The following is a 23,008-nucleotide window of genomic DNA, read 5'->3' as shown; positions in this document are numbered from 1 at the left end:
TTCCAATCAGTACCACTAGCCTGTAGGCTATTTACTTCATAACAGTACTACTTCCTTTATGAATAGTGCCTTATTTGTATACAGCTGTGTGGTGACAGTTGTCTCAGCCTCATTAAGTAATATTGCTGTTGAAGTTCATTGGATCCATGCACCTTTTTTTTTTTTTTTTTTTTAAGTTCATATGCAGATGATTTACTACCATCCCTCATGGGTCTTTGAATAGGTATGTTTTTACAGCAGAAATAATTGCACTTGCAGTTTATATTCAGATTTGGATGCAGGTACTGGCTTCGGCTCATTTCACTGTATAATTTCAACCACTGTACTGTCTTGAAATGGTTCCTGTGGTTTGTATCTACATTGGGCATTTTTGCATGTAGTAGACTTCAGCAAGATGAATTATGAAATTCCACAGAGGGGGCAGCTGTGCAAGAATTTGACTTTGTCTAAAATCTGTGTCCACGCCCAGCGTGGCCATTTTTCAGTTGGGTTTGGTTAAATGGAACCTCCCAGCAGTCCACTGAAAGGTTGTGTTATGTTGGGATTGCCGTGACGATCAGCGGGTTTGGCGGCTGATATCTGCCGCGCCAGGCATAGCTCCCCTGTGTCCACCCTCCCCCTGCACCATCATTGGGTGATTCTTACCGACATCACAGGTGGAATGATTGTTCCCACTATGATTATTCCCCTCAGCATGTTTGTGACAGTCTGCTCTGTTCAGTTGGCGGCCATGTTGCTGTTTTGGCAATAAGCATGCAAGGAGAAAGAAGATTACTGTAGAACCCAGTCCCATGTTGACCTGGCAGGGACCAGCCCGCTACCACAAAGCAAGCGGTCACAGGGCACTGTAAAGATCTCCCAGCCTGGACCATGGAACAGAGAGCTAATTCTCCCCATTTTTTTCTGTCAGATTATTGTAAATGCCAGTGTTTCTGTACAGGCCTTCATGCACTTGACATAACTGCATTAGGAAGCTTGTACTTGCCCTTCAAACAATGCTGTCATCCGTTTAAAATCCTTTAACTAAAAATCATCTGCTGTATCGTTGTCATTCGCAAATGAATGGAGGTATTAAAGCAATTCCCTAATATTAAAACGAACCCAAAGTGAAATGAATTCTGTACAGAAATGTAGCCCATTTAAATCCGGTCCTCTCTTTTAAATGCTGAGCCTATTAGCCACACACAGTACTTCCACAGACTTTATAAAAAGCAGATGTTGAGTGACAGTATCTCTCAGAATGAGAGGAGTATATTGCTTTTCCATTGGGCATCTTATTACTCAGCTGCAGGCTTCCTTTGTCATAGAACTTCTGCCTTTGACTCATTCCTTCAGCTCTTATCACTTTAAACCTGAGCCTTATTTTTCACCACGGCTATAATTGAGAGTAAGTTAATTAATCTGTGACAGAATTTATTTCATTATTTAAATTTAAAATGGTGATGTCTGCTTTGCTTGTGGCCATAGTCCAAATGTGCCATATATATCATAAACTTTTTAGCCCAAGTTTTGCTGTCCATGCCAGCCAATATCTATGTATGCATCTCGGTGGATTCCCAATGCCACTAAAGGGAGTGAAGCCCTAGGATTGGAAGATGCTGTAGAAAGCGCTGCCTCATCTAAAATGAGCAACAGTATAATTCTATCAAGTTTTTATTGGCGGCCAGGCTCACACCATTGCCCTGTGGTTATTAAAACCTAAATATTTTAGCCACACTCCCACATGGTAGTTGTAGCTTTGAAATGACAAAATAACAGGCACACAGTGAAAAGTGTGCATAGTGATATAGAGGAGCTGCAGACTACCACTTTTGCTGGTGCTACTTCATATGTGGGCATATATGGATAAATAATGCACAACCTCCCAGCCAATCAGTTGAATATTAAGCAAAGCCATATTTTTTTGAAAATAAACAAATTATTTCAGAGGGACGATGTATCTTTTAAACTTCCGGCAAATATCCATTCAAAGTAATATCAATAACTATAATGACATACATTTAAAGTCAGACATAAAATCTCTATTGAAAAACCCCACCACCCCTCCTCCCCCTCAATTCTTCCCAAAATATACCGTCCACAAGTAAATGAACACGCATGTCCAGCATGGCTATATCTATCTATCGAGAATGGCAGAGGTGTTCATGGCTGTGAGTGCGGTTGGGCAAATACAGCCCTGTATGTATGAGCTAGAAGCGGAGCCTCAATCGGGAATAGCCCCCTCAACCGGTTTTAGGAATTTTGCCAAGCCAAGAAGCCTCTGGTTATGATTTTGAAAGCTGTCCGTTTTTGTGAAATGGTCACTGCACCAGCGGATGTTTCCACTGATCATGTCAGTGTAGCCATAGCTTTTCAAAAACGCTGCCCATTTCTTCTATGGCTTAGGAATGTTCAGCAGCTACAACAGGAACTGGAATATTTGTAAATGAGTGAGTAGATGAGTTAATTGTGTTTGTGAATCTGTGCTTCATCTCATGGTCTCCCTTGTGCTTTATAGCAACATCTAAGCTGCCTGTGATCATCTGCTCACCCGCCACCCCTCCAGCATAGCCGCCCCCCCACCCCACCCCACCCTTCGGCACATATGAGTTTAGCAGCACAAACAGTTGAGTCGCCGGCAAGTTTGACATGTCCCGAGCAGTGCTTAGCCTCCTTCCCTGCAAAAGCAAGCTGTAGTTTTTCTTCATTTGATTTCCTGAAAAAAAAAAGAAAGCCATGGCCTCTCCTCCAGAAACATTGCATTACCTCATGGTGATTCACCTCCTGCAACAGCAGATGTCTACTTTATGAAAAATTAAATCGGGATGACTGTTTTTGGCCCCTGTGTAGTTCATGGCTAATTTCATGTTCGGGATAAAAGCCAGCTCTGAAAACCATTAGCTGATGTGGCTTCTATATTTAAGACCATTATTGGCATGAAACAAAATGTCATGTCAGCCATATTTTTATATGTGTAAAATAATACAATGGACCTCAAGATGGACCACTAATATCACTAATATTACAAAAATATTCAACATTGTAACTGTGGGATGTTATAAAATGAGACTCGATACATTGATATATTGAGCATATACCTTGAAAAATAGATTTAAGAGCCTAAACTTACGGTAAATCAAAGCCATGCACGCACACCTAACACAATACACAAATGTTATTGTGTCCTTTTTTTAGCTAGTCAGATTATATCATACACAATCTGTGACTGGGACATTGGATTTTGTAAATCAGTTGTGTACATTCGGAAAAATGAAAAGCTAGCTAATATTTGTTGGCTCAAATTAGTACTACAGGTGAAGTTACTTTGCAGACCAAGTTTCATGTTGTAGCCTATATGTTTTTATTTCACTGCATTTAGTGTTCAGAACTGGCTGGCTTGCTTACATGTCCAATTAGTACTGATAACTAGATAGACAGCTAGCTAAACCTCCAGTTACACATTGCAAAACCATAAGAATGTAATGTAGCTAAACTTGCTACATTCTGAATTGGTGTGAAGATACTAGGGAGCTACCTGGCTACTTAGTTATCCAGTTGTCACTTGCATTGGTAACCAAAAGTGCTTATGGATGTACTTTATGTGTTGTAGGCTAAAGGTAGCGAATTTGCTAATGATCACTATCAGTACATCAGTGCATATCCAGTGGCACCACTAATATAGGCCAGAATATTGGATATGTTGTTGGCAGCAGCTATGAATTCAAAAGTTGTGAGTTGGCCATGTAGTGAATGTGCTGTCTCTCTTATCAGCCTTGCTTCACTGTGCTGTTATGTTATATTTTCACCCGAACATGGGATTGTTGTAACTGTTGCTACTGGCTAACCCTTTGCTACGACTTACCGACTGACTAGCTGGATGATCGTTTGTGGAACAGGCTGGTTTAATAAATGATAATGGGAAATGCTGAAGGATTTTAGTATGTCATCTGATTATCCTTTAACTGCAGCTTGCATACTGAAGTTAGGCAGTAAAAGGACAACTCAAAGCTGGGGTAATTGATACCCTTTAGACAAAATGTGTTTTACACTGACCTTCATGCCTGGACAGCTGTCTGAACAAATTTGTCAGAACTGCCCATTTCCAGCTGATAGGGGCTGATAAGTCATGAGATGTTAATGTCACTGCACGTCTCACCAGATTTCTGTGACTGTTCTCTTGGTATAGCACTGGAAGTGGAGCAAAAGGCTTGCATCATTATTATGTGTAGATGATTTGTTCTATAATTAGTTTATCTGCATTTCTTTTATGAGCCAGAGTCAGGTATGCTATAAATCACAATGCATGTCATTCTCCCTCTTCTTCCCCCCTCAGTTGCAACAGAACAAGGTCCCAAAAACGGATTACCTCTCCCCCAGCACTGAGACCAGCCTGAGTGACAGAGCGCAGTCTCTGCACCCCAGCCAGTCTCCCAACAGGAAATCCCAGAGGGAAGGTAAAGACCCGAGGAGTTATCTCGCGTCTAATCATTCAGCTCTTCACTGGGTCCTCAGGAGTTGGAAATTTCACAGAACGTACTGTCCAGTGGGAGTAACTACCATCAAAATAGGCCATTCATAAAGTGCGTGCGCACACATGTATATGAAATCCAGTTGACGTGTGAGCAGATTCCTGTTGTAATTCAACCCTTCAGCAGCTCAGCCGTGTAGGCCGGACACAGAGCTTGTATTATATAAAGGAAAAACACGGGTACGGCGTTTACATCTTTCCCAAACGATTGCTGAGCCTTTCTCTCTGTTTTTGACTTTCAGCAGTGCACATAGAGAGAATCGTGCTCAAGGGGATCTCCAGGAGCAGGGAATACAGTTTTGAGGTACGTTCCCATATCCCGCGGAATAATGGCGTCCTCACAGCCCTGGTAACTCGGGTGCCCCAGGTATCGTCCCCTTCCTGTAACTACAGGGGAGTCTTGGCATGTTCCGGATCAAGATTCTTTACTGTACTTCTCTGCAACACTATATCAGTTCAGGTAACCCTGAGTTGTCTGACCAGATGAGTGTGGGTAACAAACAGACTAGAGGATGCCCTGTTTCAGGATGGCAAAAGGCCAAAAGTGAGAAGGCTCCCCCTGATTATATTTTGTGAGATTGTTGCTCTTCAATGGGAAAATATGCGTCAGTAAACTATATAGAGTTCTATTCAGAGCTACCCCTACCTGCTGTTCCTGCACGTTTCTCCGCCTCTCGACAGTAGTAATTACGGTCGTAATAATTGGATTATGCTCAGTTTAATTGGTTAAACAAAGCCTTCTGTCGCCTCTTCAGCTAATGGGTGGTGAGCTGTCATTCATCACACATTTTTGAGGTTAAGGTGTGTCTCTTGCCACCAGCCAACTGAAAAGTGCACTGTGATTTACGAAAGGCACTGTAGGCTATAAATTGTGAACACAGTTCATTACTGTCAGCATTGATGTTGAAAGCATGTACTTCAGGAGATGGCTATTTTGTTGAAAGGACTGGGGAATGTGCCATTATTGGCAATAGCAGAGAGTGCTGCGCTTTTATTAGGAGAGTTAGGGCCGTATTAACCATCACCAAGTGCAGTGGAAATTCCCCTCCCTGTCATACCCGGTGTGAGTCAGTGTCAAACCATGTGGGCACCATGAGCTTGTGATGATGGCCTGTCATGTGAGATCAACATGCTCAGCTGTACTTATCTGAAAAGGAAACTGTATTAATAATTATTGTGATTGTAGATCGTGGAGTAGCACAACAGGTTTATTGATACACTTTCAGTTTGGCAACCTTTCGTACGACCTGTTTAGAATGCTCGGAAGGAGACTTTTATGTCTGAACAGGCAAATTAGATATGCAAATAATATTTTGTGAGCGGTAGAATTAAAACATTTTGAGCCTGGGGTCAGTGAATGCTAACTGATGGGGATGGAAGAGGCTACTTCCAGGGGGGAAGAACTGGTGTCTGCAGGAGTGAGGGAATGCTGTGGTAATGTGTTGTGGGGGATGGGAACAGCCTACAGTGAAACTGAATGAAAGCTTTAAGATCTCTGTACTTGGGCTCACATATGGGCTGAGTAGATGTGCTGCTTCAAAGTGTGTGTGTGTGTGTGTGTGTGTGTGTGTGAGTGAATGCATGTGTATGTGTGTGTGTGTGCATGCGTGTGTGTGTGTGTGAGTGAGCATATAGGCTAAACGCAATCATCCATTGGGGGGGGGAGAAGTTGTTTATGGTAAAAAAATGGAAGAATGTCATTGACCTTGGAACTTGGCCGGGGTTCAGTGTGTTCATCCCTGAAACATAATTCATGAATCTTTGCCTGAACATCCTGCTCATCGTTCCTCAGAATTGTTATTTTAACCCAAAGGAAATCCCACCAGCTGCTGCAAACTTATTTTGCTGCAATTTATTTGTTCCTAGGCTGGTCATTCTATTAAATCTACTACTCTATGCCACTGATCTATGCCATGGAGATTTGTTTGTGGATTGATTAAACATGTCCTTTCCCTCCTCCCCCCTTCAAATAGTTACTTAAATATTCCTACTCAGAGGTGCGTTTCTTTGCACTGAAGCATGTTGGGCATTGGGAGAACCATGGCTCTCCCTTAGGGTGGTGTGTGACAGTCCGTCAACACGAGCGCCGCTGTACAGAGATGAAGTCACGCGGACAGTCTGACACCCCCTGACGCTCGTGACCTGGTTGCGGTTGTCCCCCCCCAGTCGGCCGGGCATTATGGCAACAGCTTGCCAGGGTAGCGAGCTGAAATGCGTTGCGACTGCGTTCTGCTGCCCTTACTCCCACTGTATGGGCTGGAGGCAGTCAGTTGCATCTCTGCTCACAAGCCTCCCTTGTCCCTTTACCGCTCGGCTCCGGAGAAAATAACCAGGCTCCCAGGGGTCTGTAGCCTGTAATGGACTCCAAGCGTTGTCAAACAAGGCCAGAAGCGTGGGGTTTATTATTTCTGTTTAGGTTTGGAACGGAGTGGGCTAGCGCAGTGTGTTTGCTACGCTGATTGGAATAGCAGAGCGATGTTCAGCTGGGGATTCCGGTATGGCAACCTTCTGTCAGCGCTCTTGGGCCACGTCGTCTGCTGCTGAAGTCATCATCTTAATCATCATCATCATTATTATTACAAATCATGTGATGGATGTTCTCATCCATCTTGTACGGGAAAAGTTTGCATATTGGATATTCAGACTGCTGAAAACTAAACAAATCCAGGTCTAGAGCACAAGGGAAGGATGGCAGTGACTGCCAACCGTGCAACCTCATCACTTTGCCGCGCTACGGCTACGCTAGCACCATGGAAACGGGGGGGGGAGGCTGGCGCCTCATGCTCCCCCCCCCCACCTCGACTCTCTTACGGCTCCGCCCACAGGCGCGCGCCTCGCTCCTGTTACGAGCTCACGGCCTCTCCCCGCCTCATGTCACGTGTCCAGTGCTGAGGAGCCGTGGGAGTGATGGATGACCGCGGCACAGACAAGGTCAGGGGGCACAGTTGAATCGGGAAGAGCAGAGACTGAGGGGAATCTTTAATGTCCTCGAACCCGGCTTTCCTGACGAGCCCTGTAGAAGAGGGAGAAGACGCGTCATCGGTTTTGTCCTCGGGTCTTTGGTATTGAGCGCACAAACTCTCTTTCTCAGTTCAGCCAAAGGGGTTTTTTTTTCTCTTTTCTTTCCCCCCTCTCTTAGTTGCATCAGTCACAGCTGCTGAAAAGCCCCCCCCTGATAAATAGTGACAGTTAAATCAAGAATCTCTACTCTCATTGATTGACGATCAAATAATGGCTCAGTGTTACACTGCTTTCAATCACTTTGAAAATTGGTTAACGATTGTTTACTGAAAACAAAGAGGATTGTTGGGATTGCTAAATAAGCCTTGATACATTTAGCCGAAAAATGTGTTTTTTATTTATTTTTTCATACTGCAGCACACTCGAATTATCTTTTGTTTAGCAGTACCTCAAGAAAAATACTTTTCTGCAGTGCTTTTCTGTGAAATGCGGTGAGCGTAATCCGTTCTCATCTGTCCTTGGATGCACTTCATGAACACACAGTGTGGAATGTCCCTACAGGCAGCGCAAAGGTCTCAGGCGAAGAAGTAGCCGTTTCTATTCGCGGTGCGTTTCGTCCCCGGAAAGCACGCGTTGGGACGCGCTGGTCTTCTGCTGCAGCTCCCCGTGCGGCAAAGGGACCGGATCGACGCTAAAAATGGAACGTTCCCCTCCAACCTAACCTCCAGCCGTTCCTCTCTCGTTGGGATTGTAACCATGCGATGGCCAAGGCTGATTTTTCAGCTCCCACGAGGAACGCGCTGTGCAGGAGAGTCTCTTCCGCCTCCCGCCAGAGACAAGAGTAAAAAATAGCCCGGTGAAGAGCGGCTGCCCCGCCCCGACCGTCCCTTTGGCCACGGAGGGCCTCGCGTCGAAACCGGGGCCAGGATGCTTGCGTCACCAAGGCGCGGAGACTCGAGAGCTTCCAAAGGCTGCCACGGGTCTCTGCAGCTCCGTGTGAGTGGAGAAGGAGAAGAACCAGCTGATAAACAGGCAGGGAACAGGCACAGCCACCATCCGATGGGATCAAGATGGCTTTCACAAGGCTGGCCGATCCAGTTGTTGAGAGCAAACCAGACCTGGTTTGGGGGGGCTGTTTGTCACTGCTGCATACCCACTTTTATGTCCACATAACAGCATCTACAGGAACTGTGGCCCCAAGGCAATTGCCTCTTCACCCCATCTGTCCTGGCCAACACAATGCAGGCCTTCAGAGGGCTTACTAGGCATGTGGCGTCGGGGTGATTTATTATTTGTTTCTTGAAAAGCTAGAGTTTGACTTTTCTGGACGTCTCACAAAGGTTGTTGCCTGCTCTCTGGTTCTCATCTGGCATGCATAATTCAAACAGGTGTACGTGTCCTACTTGGATGTGTCCTAATAGCTCTCAGCAGTGTTTTTTTTGTGTGTCTGTTTTATTTAGAAAGGGATTGTTCTATGATGCTTCTTGTAATTTACACAGAACCACCGAAAGCCACAGGCCCCGTAGAAGGCAACGTTACTCTTTTGGTCGTTCTCCCTGCTTATTTTTGTGGCACGGTCGTCGAGGCAGCATTGAAGTGGCGAGGGCCGTTCACGGTGGTTTAGCCGTCGCCTCCAGCCGGGCCAGCACCTCTGCACTCATGTGTGACCTCCCAAAATGGAGACTCCCACTCCTGTCATTACGTGGGGTACGAGGCGTGCCGAAATGACGGGTTTCTTTCTGAGCTTGGCCTGCGGAGTGGCGGCTAAGCGGAGGCCTTTCTGGCCGGGTTGGGTCAGGGAGGCGGCAGAAGCGTCGCTGACTGGCATGCTGGAATCCTCTGAGCTTCTGCATGGGTGAACGCAAACACACACACACACACACACACACACACACACACCGCCACCCTAGCAGGCGCTAGGCGACGTTATCAAATCCATGGACAGGACCCCAGGCAGGAATTAGCCTAGCGGCTTGTGGAAATGGTAAGGTGACAGGATCTGTCGTCTGTTATGGCGGGACAGTTCAGCTTCTCGGCAGGGGCAGACTGGCAATATAGCAGTGAGGCATGAGCTCTAACAGTTACTGTGTTAAGTCCCATGCACTTGGGAAATGGACCTCAGTTCCACTCAGAAGCCGTCACAAATATATGCAACTTATTTTTTGCCCTGCTGGCACAGCTTCTTATTTTTAAAATCATATCTGTATTGCCCTCTGTTGCCAGATTTTTATTTTAGAGGTTGTTCTGCATGTGCATTTTGCAGAATGAGTTATTGTCCTCTCGTTTCTGACTTTTTTATTGTCCTCTCGTTTCTGATTTTAGTGGAGAAGTATGTGGACGGTCTAAAGGCCTTATTTTGACTCAGCTTAGCAGTATCAAAGCTACCCTGTGGGAGGGGGATTATCCCTCTCTTCTCTCAACGGCACACAGCTCACCCTTTTTTTAAAGGGGCTACAATTATTCTCCCCTTCCTAACAGACACCCATTCTGCCCAAACCCATTCTGTTTATCCGCACCTTATAATGGAAGCAGGAAGCCGCATTTAACTCTGCTTGACTCCTCCAATGCACTCTGCAAGGAAACTTACTGCAAGCGGCAACCGCAACGGGACACCGGACTACACCACACGCGTCCAGACCTAGCTACGGCCAAAAAAGAAATGCTGTCTTAAGCAAGTACTTGTTCGCTAAATTCTGTGTTTAGAAATGCTAAAAATGATCGCTTGCTTCCTTCAACAACATAAGAGACAGTCCCAAGCAACACGAAATCTCCAGTGCTACAGTCGATATCCGCCATTTCCTGTGTTGAGCTGCCACATCATACTTAAGTGCTGGACTGAGGCCTAGAAATGGACATCAGTATTCAGGGCAGCGGTTTGTGGAATTGGTCTTGTCTGCTAGCACCAACCAAACAAACAAGATGGCCGCCTACCCTCTGCTCGATTTGCAGTTTTAAATGGTCGGCTTCGGTAGTTTGACTAAGTATTAAGCCTCAAACTGACGTGACCACACCTTCTCATCCGTATTAGCAATGCTGATCGGGTGTCAGCTGTCGCCTTTAATATCAAGCCGTTGGTGGTTTTGATGTTTTTTGTTTTGCCAGCTTCATTGAACAAGTGTTTCAGTCACCGTGATAGCAGCACAGCAGCAAAGAAGCTATGGCATCCCTGCCTTGATGTAGGGAAAGGTTGTGCTCTGAGATAAACAGGCATGATTTCTAATTTGTTTCGTGCTCTACGCGGCTGTGGTATAGCCAGAAAAATCTGGAAGTCCCCTTCCAGTTTGTGTTCTCTGGTTTGCTCTGCCAAGTCGCACTAATGAAACTATTCTGACGTGGAATGGGAGTGGCAATATTGAATCCACCAGGCCAGTTCATGCCCACCTGACAGGGGAATCGCAGGCAGTGCCCACCTTACAGGGGAATCGCAGGCAGTGTCCACCTGCCAGGGGAATCGCAGGCAGTGCCCAACTGACAGGGGATCTCAGGCAGTGCCCACCTGACAGGGAATCCCGGCAGTGCTCACCTGACAGGGAATCCCAGGCAGTGCCCACCTTACAGGGGAATCGCAGGCAGTGCCCCCCTGGCAGGGGAATCGCAGGCAGTGCCCACCTGACAGGGGATCTCAGGCAGTGCCCACCTGACAGGGGATCTCAGGCAGTGCCCACCTGACAGGGAATCCCGGCAGTGCCCACCTGACAGGGAAGCCCAGGCAGTGCCCACCTGACAGGGAATCCCAGACAGTGCCCATCTGGCAGGGAATCCCAGACCGTGCCCATCTGGCAGAGGAATCCCAGGCAGTGCCCACCTAACAGGGAATTCCAGGCAGTGCCCACCTACAGGGAATCCTGGGCAGTTCCCACCTGGCAGGGCAGAATGAATGAGGGTGGAATGCTGCCATTGGCACAGCATTATCGTGCCACAATGTCTGGCAAATTAAACTGACGAAGCGCCCATCTCTGCTCCCTTGCCCCCCCAACCCTCCCCTCCGTCCTTCCCCTTCAGCGCTCCACTGAGCACACTGTGTACTGGAACAGAAGTGTCTCCGGCCCTCCAGACGCCAGAGAAATGGCCCCTCTTACATCGGGCCTGCATTGTTTCCAATTACATTCACACCAGGAATGGCCTTATATGGGCCTTCGTTAGATGTTAAACGCGCAAGTTGTGTTCACCCCACAATAGGGGTGTTTTCATGATGAAACTGCGTAGTACATTGTGGAACCCCAAAGGGGCGTTGTCACAAGCCAGGAAGCAATTTGTCAATATGAAAGAATGTTGTTCCCTTCAGAAGTGCGTTGGGGAAATCCTTATACTCGCTTCTGTTCGGCCTAATATTGAAATGCATTTCCTTAACTGGGCACTGTTTCCCCTGCCTAGCTCAATGGTGACTGTGCTTGATTTATTTGTTTTTTATTGCAGCCTCCTGGGAGAGGGTCCAAAAATTCTGTTTAGATGACGTTATTGGGTCATTTACATTTCTTACACTGCTACTGTGATATTGTGTGTAGTTTTTTTTTTTTTTTTGTATGTGTGCCTAATTCTGCAAAGGGCAGTGAGGTTCCAAAAAAAAGACAATGAGGTTTAGCGTCAGACAGATGTCCTTTAGAGGCAGCTTTTCAAACCAGATCGAGGAAATAGGGCAGGATTGGAATTTAAGGGGGCGGTACTTAAAACACAATCTGCAAATGAATCTCTGTTTTCCACTGTCCTCCATTGATAGTACGATGATTCTCCTTTTTTTTTCATAAAATTTCAACTCAAATTCAATTTTTCCATAAAACTTCAATTAAAATGTATTTAAGGTACTTTCTTGAAATATTAATCTATTATAAGTACTAATATTAATAAAAATATTAATATTAATTACAAGGTTAATTATAAATAATTTATTGACAGAGTGTGGTCTCCTATTGCAACATCCTTTCATTATTTTCCAATATCCATTGTAGAAGTTAAAGAGGATGTAATGAAAATAGTCTTAACCATTATGAATGTTTTAGTTTGTCTTTCTTTTTCCTATACTCAGTTTTCATTTTGCCCAATTTGGAATGACCGATCATATGTTCAGGACTGTCAGTTGCTGTTACTGTCAGTTTGGAGATTGAGGTCGAGCACACATGGCTTCCAAAGTCAAGCCTCAACTTCTTTTTACTCTGCAGAACAACGGTTCCTTAACCCAATGTGCCACCGGGAGGCTGCTTATGTGTACAAAGGTGTTCCACTATCAGAGAAAATCCTTCTAGAACTTCCAGAACTTTTAAGGGTTTATCCTGTAGCTTTTCGGGCCGAGCACGCGAGTGCAATGCTTTCCGCCACAGGTCTCATATACGGCTGGCTCCCTAATGACACGATTGAATTATTCAGGCAATGAAAGAGCCGGTTGTTCCTAAAGCCCTGCCACAGAGCAGATTAGAAGGCCTGGTGCGGGGCTCCCCGCCCCCCTCCCGGGCCCTCGGAGCTAAACAGGAAGTCCTGGCACCGAGTCAAGCGTGGAACAGTTGCTCACTACGTACAGAGACCGCTTCCAACATGCATTCATTCATCTACAGACACTGGTGTCGCAGACGTCTTGAATGGTTAGAGTAATACAGCAGTGGTTTCACTGGTGCAGATCCAAGCTAGCCCCTGGTAGCCTGCCTGTGCCAGGGGCTTGGACACGCATTGGAGCGTGCCACATTGTCGGGTCAGGAAGAGCTGGCAAAAATGGCCAACTGACATGTTCGTTTCTCGGCTGGCACCACCTGTGAAGCTGATGACCTGCGCTCTTTTTTTTTTTTTTTTGGTCTGTCTTTAACGCTGTTGATTTAAGGTCCCTGACCCCACTGAGCAAAGGCAAGGACCTTGCCACAATGTAGTTCACTGAGCACAGTGGAAAATTCAACAAACCACAATAGGAGCCCACTAAAGACCGGCTTTTGTTCTGCTCCATGGTTTTAGGTGGCGCCAAAAAGCCCCAGCACTATCTTGATAATTAATACGCGGACGTTGAAGATCACCGTAGTACGATGTCAAGGATGAAACCACAGCACCTCTCTGTCCTGTTAAAAGAGCATTCCTAAAAACCCAGCTGCGCAGAAGGCCTTGTGGCGTTGGCTCGTAAAACCATTGTTACGGCAGACCGCTTGCAGTTTGTGGGAAACCTTAGTGGACCAGATTACAGCCCAGCGTAATTAAAAACATTTTAGAGGGCTGTAGGCCTTCCCACAGCAAGAGCTCTGCGTCCTGTTCTTCAAAAGCCGACGCTCGTGTTTGAGCGTTTCAATAAATCTGCGCCCTTTTCACAGTTGGCTTTGCCGTCGTCAAGTTACTTTCACCGTTTAATTGAGCTGTTCCACTTGCCCCAGCAGTGTGGCTTTTTGACATTGTGTGAAAGCGTCATAAATGTTTAGCTCAGTGGCCCTGTTGCTGGAGGACGCTGCATGCACTGTACTGCTCGCAAAATTAACTGCCCTCTGCTTTCACTCCCCCTGGCCTGTTCAAACATAACCTTCAGATATAAATGTATTGTTTTTTTGGCAAGAGAAGGAAGATCAATCTGCAACATTCAAGCTCTGCCATTCTGAAGTAGCCTATAACACGCCATGGCCTGTTGCAAGCTTTGCGTTGCATAATGTAAATGCTCATTTTCTGCTTTAAAGTGAGTGCAAATTTTGTTTGGGGGAAAAAGTATCAAAAGCCATCACTCATTTGGACAGGCAAGAATATTTGTTGGGGATTGTTACTTGTTATTACTAGGATTCCTGTGCTGCACAGTGTAACCAATTAGCCAGAAATTCTCTCCTTTCCCTCTCCCTCTCCAATTTTGGTACTGACCTCTCAGAGCTGTTGCTCGGTCCAATGCATCTGATCTAAGGAAGCACAAAAGTAGTTTCCCTTGTGATGCTACTTCTAGTGCGTCATCATGCTAAAACATGATAGATATGCAATTGGGCAGGAACAACGCATCAGATTTCTTTTTTAGAAGAACACTCACAAATATGTAGGTCAATGAATAATTCACGCAGTGTATGAATGTTCTGGGTAAGCTTTATGTTCAACTAGCAAATGCATCAGCAAAAAAAAAAGGAGGACAGGAGACAAAATAAGTCTGGGTTGGAGTGCGTCGAGAATGCCCATGAACTAGTTTACATGAATGAATGCAGAATGTTTCTCAAATTTTTCACTGCTTTTTTGTAACCCTTTAACCTGCACTATTTATGTATGCATGTATGTCTTTCATAAAGCAAGTATTCATAAATTGTGGGCTTTGAAACTTTAATTAGTCCTTTATTTATTAAATGGTAAAGTCCATTTCCGTGTTGCTGCTTGATTTTAAAGGCCGTCTTTTATTGGTATGGGGGAAGATTTATGTTTGTGGAAATGCTGATGGGCATGTTGAAGGAATTTTATTATGTTCAATTTGCCAAGCCTGTAGGAGGTCATCCGGTTGGCCTCAGCAGCAGGTTTGGCTCTGTGAGCTGATTGGCTGCTGTGGGAGTACCAGCGGCTGCACCTGAGTAACTGAAAATAAGTGGAGGGTGTTTATGTAGACCTGAGATTGATCCAGATTGATCCAGTCCAAATGGTTCCTTTCAGTATTTCAGTTAATTTCTCTCCTGCCCGGAAATCAATAGTAATAACTGCATGGAGGTGCAAGTTGAAAGGCGTTAGAGGCACAGAACACATTCGGTGAAGAAATGCCGTGTGTTCATTACTGTGACTAGCGGAGGGAAGAAGGAGTCCAGTATCAATATCTGTGTGATTGTGAAGCAGACCAGTTGGGCCAGCAGTGTGGCCTTTTTATGTATGCCTCCCCCCGCATCCCCCCCCCCCCCCCCCCCCCATTTTGAGGACATACCCCTGCCTTTGAAGTCTCTTAACTGCTCTTAACTGGGGGGGGGGGATGTGTTTGAAGGCCTCTTACTCTTAGGGGCTGTTTCCCTCTCTGGCTGATGCCCTTCTATAGGGTAGCGCATGTGTCCCACCCCCCCTGGGAGGGTGTTGCCCTGGCTGCGAAGGTGGCATACAGTACTGTGCTCCCAGACACGCCCCTGTTGCCCAGTGACGTCCACAACATACACGGCACCACTTTTGTTTGGTTGGCTTACTTCAGTTTCGTTTTCTCTTCTTTTTGCCTTTGTCGCCCCGCCAAATACTTTAGGGCTGCCATATTTCCCGCTGTCGCTTTTCACAGCTGTCTGTGCATAGGGCGTTTGCCAGAGGCATGATTTTAGCTAGACATCTTTCATTTTGAAAGGCTGATCAAAATGCATGCTGGGCTACATTGCTGGAGAGATCCATCGACCAAAGTGAACATAACAGAAAATGAGGTATTCACCAGGCAAATCATTCCCTCTTTCTAAGCATTACAGTTTTTGTTCATTTTTCTGTTTGTAGTTACAAGTTATGCATGCACGCTAGTGTCATAGTCCACATCTGCTTGCGGTTAAAGACAAATTTCTGGATGGAAGGTTAAGGACATTTCACCATCTCTATGGAGCTGGGTTACATGATCAAAAAAATTTAAGCCAAAAGACTAAAGTTTGCTGTGATGGGATTGAAGTGACAGAGACCAGACTGTTCCGTTAATAAGACGGCGTCACGTACGACCGTGTGTGAGACTAGAGTACGTCCCCGAAGAAGCACTACTTTCATCTGTAGATTCATTTCTTTCACCGTGCTGTCATTGGGGGGATCAAATTAAAAGGCGAAGACAGGATGGCTTAAGTGAATGCCGGACATCGGAATGCAGAGAGGCTATGGCAACATTGTGCAGTACCCTGGTTTAGTCACCTATGGGTTCCAAAGGTCTGACTTCAGTTTCATAAGCCAACATCAATAGCACATACTATCCTTCAGCTGAAATATAATCGTTTAAGCACAGTTTGAGTAGTACTAATCCGAGGGATTAGTAGAAGAACAGTTTGTGTCTAGGGCCTCAAAGTAATTTTGTTAATATCATAGTTTCAGTGTCAGTTTTTTGTGTTTGAGAATCTTTCAGAAAAATTGTATATGCTCTCATAAATCCAAGTCTTGTCCTGTTGGTGATGCGTGCTCCATATCTCCAAATCGAATGTGTGAAAGAGTAAGTAAATAAATAAAACTGAACACGTAAAGCGCCACATGTTCAACGGTCTCTCTCTTTTGATTTCCTTTAACTTGCGACAAGGGTATTTGTGTTCGCTTTTAATTTTTAAAAACGACTGTAACGATGACAGTCATTTTGACAGACAGCAGCAGTCTGGGTGCTCCACGAATGAAGGTGACTTAGAAAATATCTGACAGGATATGCACGCCACTTGTTTACAATGAGGATGCTGAATATTAGAAGGCCAAGCCAATCATGCGTCAAAATACAGGCCTTGAAAACCAAAACTGTGGATAACACTCGTCATAAAAATAATTTCAGTTGCACCCAGCCGTGACACTGTGCTGCCATTAGAAGGGATTGATTATGCCAAGTCTTTGTGTGTAGGCTGTTCTCTACTATTATAATGCCATGCCTCGCATTCTGTGATGAATCACATTTCCAAGAAAGCATCTCTTCCCTTGAGACAACTCTGATAAGTGCTCGGACGAGGCTTAACAGCGCAATCTTTCTCTCTTCCAGGTGAAGTGGTCCGACGCTTCGTCAAGTCACGTGACCAAGACTCACCATGACCTGGAGAACTTTTTGCTAAAGGTACAGATCGAATCAGGCTTTCGATGCATGCATTTTGTCGTCCTGGAACCATCTGTTTGCTTCTATTCCCACCATGGACTTGAGAACTTGGCCAATGAGCTCATTACAGTGTTGGGGGTATTGTGAAACAAAGCGTTGTTACAAGAGCACACATACGCAGAGCTCCTCTGGTGTAATAAGGATTGCACATGCAGCTATTAGTCCAGCTTTTTTTAATGTAAATGTCTGCTGGAGCGAAGATGTTTCTCACTTCCGCACTTCTGTCCTCTCCTGAATTGCAGCTTCCAAGGGAGTTGTCCACAGAGTCCTTTGAGAAGGGCATTCTCAGTTTACTCCGCCAAGGAGACAAATGTGAAAGCAGGGAAGTAGAGCGGACGCTGAAGTAAGTATTTCCCTAATCGTTATCAGCCCCCCCCCCCCCCCTCCCCCACAGAGTAAAGATCACCTTTCCTGAGAGAATAACTTTGTCTTGCAGCTCATGTAACTTTGTCTTGCAGCTCATGAAACACTTTTATGAAGTTGGTTTCTTGGCTTGTTGTTGTTGTGTTGTTTTTTGTAAAGCCCCACATTATTCAGCCGTCTCCAACGATGAGTTTCTTGGTGGAGGCTGTGGATTAATTTGTGCCCTCCCCTCACAGCTTTCTGTATTTCGATGAAATTTGTGAGTTGTTTGGGAGAACATTTTTAGAGAAACGCAGAATCTCTTGCTCCTATAAATAGCATGCCAGAGCTGAGATGCGCTCTGCATTGTTTTTAGGCATGCACGCATGCAAATTGTTGTTCGTGCTAGTCAGGCCAGTCTCTCGTGACGGATGCGTCCTCGTTCTGAGTGCAACGACGCCCCCTCCTGGCAGTCTGGACCGGTGGCCGAGTTTCATGTAGTCTCCCGGCGTTTCGTTTCCTGCGAAGCGAAAGCGTTCGGCCCGGCGGTGACTGGAGGCTGCTCTCTCAGAGAGGGCGCCGGGGACGCCCGCTGCGTTGCCTGCGCAGAAAAGGCGCTCGGGCCCCAGCATCTGATTCCTTCGCCGCAGAGTCTGCGCTGTTAAGATACGGATAATATGCCACATGACCCCTGCCAGCTCCTCCATGTCCAGGTGGCATTCGTCATGTTTATTGTACCACCCGTGATGTGTGCGTCTTAATGAGTGCGCTCGCCTTGCCGAACAGGTTGAAAGCGAACTGCTTGATGATGGACTGCGGATGATGGACAGTATGGATTTCGGAGCAAAGCCTAGCCTGCTCGTTTTGGGGCCGTTTTCCTCTGTGGTGTTCATTTTAAAGCGTTCTGACTCCAGCATTCTGGGATCTTTCTGTGTTATGAGAGCAGGGAGGGCACACTGCTTTTTTTTTGTTATTGCTCCAGTGTCAGCAATTGCATTGCTACAAGCTACAGATGCTTCCCTCTAATGGTTATGAGTTGTGCTTTTAAGAACTGCATTGAAAATGGCAGGTTTTTTATTTTTTTTAAATAATTTCCTCCCAGGGCAAAATCCTCCTCTTCAGCATTTAGGTCAGCACTGCTGATGTCATTACCTGAGGGAAATAATCTTCTTGTGCTCTTCTTTTTCTTTTTTCCAATGTTTTTTTTTCCAAATTCACAATGCCTTGTTAGCCACATACTGACTGATCGCAGCCAGGCTAGTTTCCAGTATGTGTCTGTCAGTGAAGAGTTCATAAGTACTCTTCATGTCCTTGACAGGGAGAAGTTCCTGTCTGCGCCACAGTCTTTCCGACAAACAGGGACGGTTTGTGGATTTTTCCTCTCGGAATCTTCCGGGCCCAACTACAGCCGCTGTAAGTAATGCAGTGCATCTTGCTCTTTCTGACACATGCACACACAAATGCATACATGACATAAATACATATACATCCTCTGAATGCATTGAATTAAAATTCATCTCTCTTGAATTGAAAAGTACTTGTAGACATTACTTAGATTTTTTTCAGTTCATGAGTTGAATGATAGTTTTTTTAACTGAAATAAAAATGGAATTGACTCACGCACACACACACACACACACACACATACATACATACACAGCATGAGCACTCATCCATACCAAAAAATCCATCTGCACGCACATTTCATTTTAAGACATGGTTTTATGTGGACTGTGGTTTCTCCTTTCCCATCACAGGAGAGTAGTCCCAGTGCCCCATGTGATTTTATTAAAATTTCCATAGCTGCCATGAGGTTAGGAGGTTTTTTATACAGAACAGTGTTTTAGTTTCAGATGAATGTATCCAGCTTTAACAGTGACCCTCTGGTCCGGTTCATCGTGAGACGTCCTGCCTCTCTCAGCGATGCGCGGCCCATAACCTCTGCGTGTGCGGAGCGCCGCGACGCTTCGGCTGCGAGTGGCTCAGCGGGGTTCGTTCCTCTGTGTTTCTGTAGCGTCGGCCATTTTAACTCGCTCGTAGAGCACCGAGTCCTCCGCTTCCTTTTGGTCACCCTGCGTTCGTGTTAGTCAAACTGATGCATAACCCCCCCCCCCCCCCCAGACTCTGTTCCCTGTAGGTGTATAAATCCCCCTAAAATAACACACAAGCTCCTGGTGTGGGCTGGCTGGAGGCTAGCCTGGGAAAACAAACCATGCCCCTCTGAATGTCATGCATTTTTTCTTTTTTTTTTTTGCTTCTTGGTTGACCTGACCTGTATCTGTATCTGACCATTTGTGGGATTGTATAGCAGACCATCTTTGGTTTTTTAAAATGTATCTATTGTTGTCTTTTTAATAAATGAACGTGTTTTTTTTTCCCAGAGAAAACTTGCTCTGGGTAAATATCTTCATGTTCACGAGACACAACCACATCTAAACGCGTATGGAATAGTTTGGTCCTGTCAGGCACATTTCACGTCAAGCGCTTGGTCACTTGACTTCCCCAGCTAGCGCGAAAAATATTGACTGTCTGTGTGTGTGAATGAAAGAGCGGGCCTATGGCCGGCTGCTAGCTACGGGAGTTAGCCTGGTTTCCGCTCCGTTACAGTCCTACAGGGGAGGTAGCTCATCCCCCTGCCCCTGCTGTCATGCCCCATGGCCCCTCGGAATCTGTAGCGTGGCCCCTGTCAGTGCAGTGCGTCCTGGGGCCGTGTAACTCGATACAGAAGAGGAAATGTCATGGGCGCAAATGAAAGGGGTGCCATATTTGACTGTAACTTGACAGTAACTGTCCGCTTTTGTACACTGAGCCGACTTTGCTTCCCCTCTTGTCTGCTTATATTTCCATTTACCGTATGTGTAATACGTGTTTTTAGAGCAATGCTGCAAAAGTCATTACAGGGTTAAACAAAAAACAACCTATACTGGATTAAAAGCAAATGTTCTGAAACCATAATGAAAATATCAAGGAATTTCTTCAGTCAGAAGCTGTGGGGGAGAGAAGGAAAATCAAATCCAATGTGACATAATGGTCCCTGGATTTTATTTTTAAAAGACCGTTTCGGAGAGCGGCCTCCACAGAACACAGTAGCGGAGGGGAGGGGCGGGGGGGCGTTTGTGGTTTCACATGACATCACCTCCTGGCTGATGTGGTTACTGCTGGACCGCGGCACGAGGCCAACCTGCGCTGCGGTCAGCGAGACGAGTGGCGGAGGGACCGCTCGCGGGCCGAGGAGGGGGGTGGAGACGGGGGGCGGGGGGGGGGGTGCATCGCCTGTCAATTACCACCAGCAGGGAGGATGAAAGGCCAGGGCCTGGCAGAGAGGGCCTCCAGCAGCCGGCTGTTAATTGGCTGGTGAAAAAGCTCAGGGATCCGGTCGAGGGGGCGGGGGGGTGGGTCTCGCGAGCATGAAAGGGGGGGGGGGGGGGTGATTGAGCGGACTGACGGATGGGGGGAGCAGAGCAGCTAGAAAAGGTAAGCAGGAGAAGTGGTGCGAGCCCCTTATCTCACACGTCTCTCAACCACACCGAACTGAGCCCTCCACCGCGTTCTGCTTAGCCTGCTGTGTGAATACCTCTTAGTCTTATTTAAGCCGAATATTCGGTGAAAAGCAGAATATTTTATGTTTTGCGGGGGAAAAAGAGGGATATTTTGGGGTGTGCACATGGGGGTCGGCTGAGGAGTGTTGAGATTTGGGAGCTGATGCTTTTGTACTTGTTTAGAGGTCTGCATCCTCACCCGAACTTGACGGGGCCTGGCGGTATGCTGCGATCTGGCCGGGTGTCTGGCCTATCGTTAGGTTTGTGACACCGGGTCCGATCCGGTACTGGCCCACTGCCAACCCGGAAGTTTACAAGTAGTAGCCTGGCAACACTTCTGCCAGCTGTTGACGGCGATCGGCAACAATGGCGCCAAGCTTCCAGTTTTTAATTTGCCAGTTTCCCAACTGGTCTGGGTCGAGCCGTAATGGTGGGCTTGGGCCTCATTTAGAGCCCGACGCAGTCCTCTAATACGGATACTCCGTCTGAAGGCTGCCCCATCCGGTTTGACAGTTGGTAAGCAATTATACTTGCCATAATGCCCCAAGCTTATGACTGCCTGAGAAGGCCTTTCTTCTCTGTCTAGGCTGCAGTCGCATTGCGGCGAGACTTGTAGTCAGACGCAGGCGGACATGGCGCTGTAGACTCCCCTTGCTGTTGGAACACCTGTGTAACAGCTGGCAGGTGGTTACGCTATAAGGTTGAAATTTCGCGAGTCGTTCCCTTTGCGTCCCCGAGGGCGGGGCGCAGGGCATTGACGTCCCCCGTGTGTCAGTGCGGTCGCTGTCGGTTGTCACGGTAGAAAAGAATCATAAATAGGGGCCAGATGGTAATCGGTAAGAACCGTAATTCCCCGTGTACTGGAATGAACCATCTTTGTCAGCTGAAATTACGTAACACAGAAAGATTGCATGGATGTGCAGTTTTAAAGCTTTAAAGTCTGTTTTGTTTGTTTTTAAAGCTCGCCTGACACCCCTGACAGATCAGGCAACGGTTCTTCACTTTTTTGTTGTTATATTTTTTTTATGGGGGCTTAGGGCAGGGTCACGCTACAGTGTTCACCTCTTTCCCCCCCCCCCCCCGTCCCCCGTCCCCCGTCCTCCGTCCCCGTCGCCTGGAAATACACCATCCCACACAGTACAATCTCTCCTCTGTGCTTTCTTGGAGCTGGATCCCATCAAGCAGTGCTGCTGTGTAATGATATTGCACAGTTCGCTGGTGGTAGCATGGAACGACTAGCTGGGGAGTTGTAGTCTACGATCATACTGGACAGTTGTGTTGTAAGGGACAGCACATACGTGTAAGCTGATGGGTAATTGTTGCGAAATGTCTCCAATGTATTGTCATTAATGTTACAAATCATCTGGTGTTTAATTTTTAATCGCAGTAAATGAGACGTACTCTGAGGTACTCGCTTATGTCATACAGTTCCTCTGATAGCTTCTCAGATTTGTTCTGGTGGAAAGCATTCAGCTTAACGATTGTTTGGATGCTTGGGTTTATTGTATTGGGATCGAGAGATTGTAGAAAAGGCCCTGGACTCCACAGTCCAGTATCACCCTGTGACAGTGGTTGCTATGGTGTTGCAGCATAGTCTTACAGTATGTCATCCTCAGTGTTGTTGCTGCTCTGCTCTCTTAACCATAACATTACTGCCATAGAATATTTAAGATGTTTGCAGCTTCGTTTCAGGGTGTGCTTCTCCTAAGCAAGAAAAATAAACATCCCCAGCAAACTGGTCTTTATCGCTTACCTCTTCTGCGCTACCAAATTCCAATACAGTACCTTCTGTTTCTCTTGTCCAGTGCTAACCCTAGTGGGAAACAGTTGTCAGTAGTGAGTTTGTAATTTGCTATTGTTTGGTCGGTACAACTTTAGATTTCTTCCCCGACTCTGTGAGCCTACTGAACGTCCAAATTAAGATCTCTCGCGGGGTAGAATTTGTTTTTTTTAAAAACCGGC

At 46.3% G+C, this 23,008-nt stretch overlaps 1 protein-coding gene across 4 annotated transcripts in view; it reads left to right on the top strand.

Moving 5' to 3' along the window:
* Positions 1-23,008, top strand: part of LOC118226345 (zinc finger CCHC domain-containing protein 2-like) — a 38,832-nt gene that overhangs the window by 5,865 nt on the left and 9,959 nt on the right. For all 4 annotated transcript variants that reach the window (XM_035415900.1, XM_035415897.1, XM_035415898.1 and 1 more), the window contains exons 4-8: positions 4,313-4,433; positions 4,750-4,811; positions 17,055-17,126; positions 17,408-17,508; positions 18,826-18,920. In XM_035415900.1, the coding sequence (XP_035271791.1) occupies positions 4,313-4,433; positions 4,750-4,811; positions 17,055-17,126; positions 17,408-17,508; positions 18,826-18,920 (451 nt within the window). The remainder of the gene's footprint in view (positions 1-4,312; positions 4,434-4,749; positions 4,812-17,054; positions 17,127-17,407; positions 17,509-18,825; positions 18,921-23,008) is intronic.

Source organism: Anguilla anguilla, chromosome 4 (assembly GCF_013347855.1).
Source record: "Anguilla anguilla isolate fAngAng1 chromosome 4, fAngAng1.pri, whole genome shotgun sequence".
NCBI lineage: Eukaryota > Metazoa > Chordata > Actinopteri > Anguilliformes > Anguillidae > Anguilla > Anguilla anguilla.
Note: the sequence above shows the minus strand (reverse complement) of the source record. Positions and strands in the feature narration are given on the sequence as shown.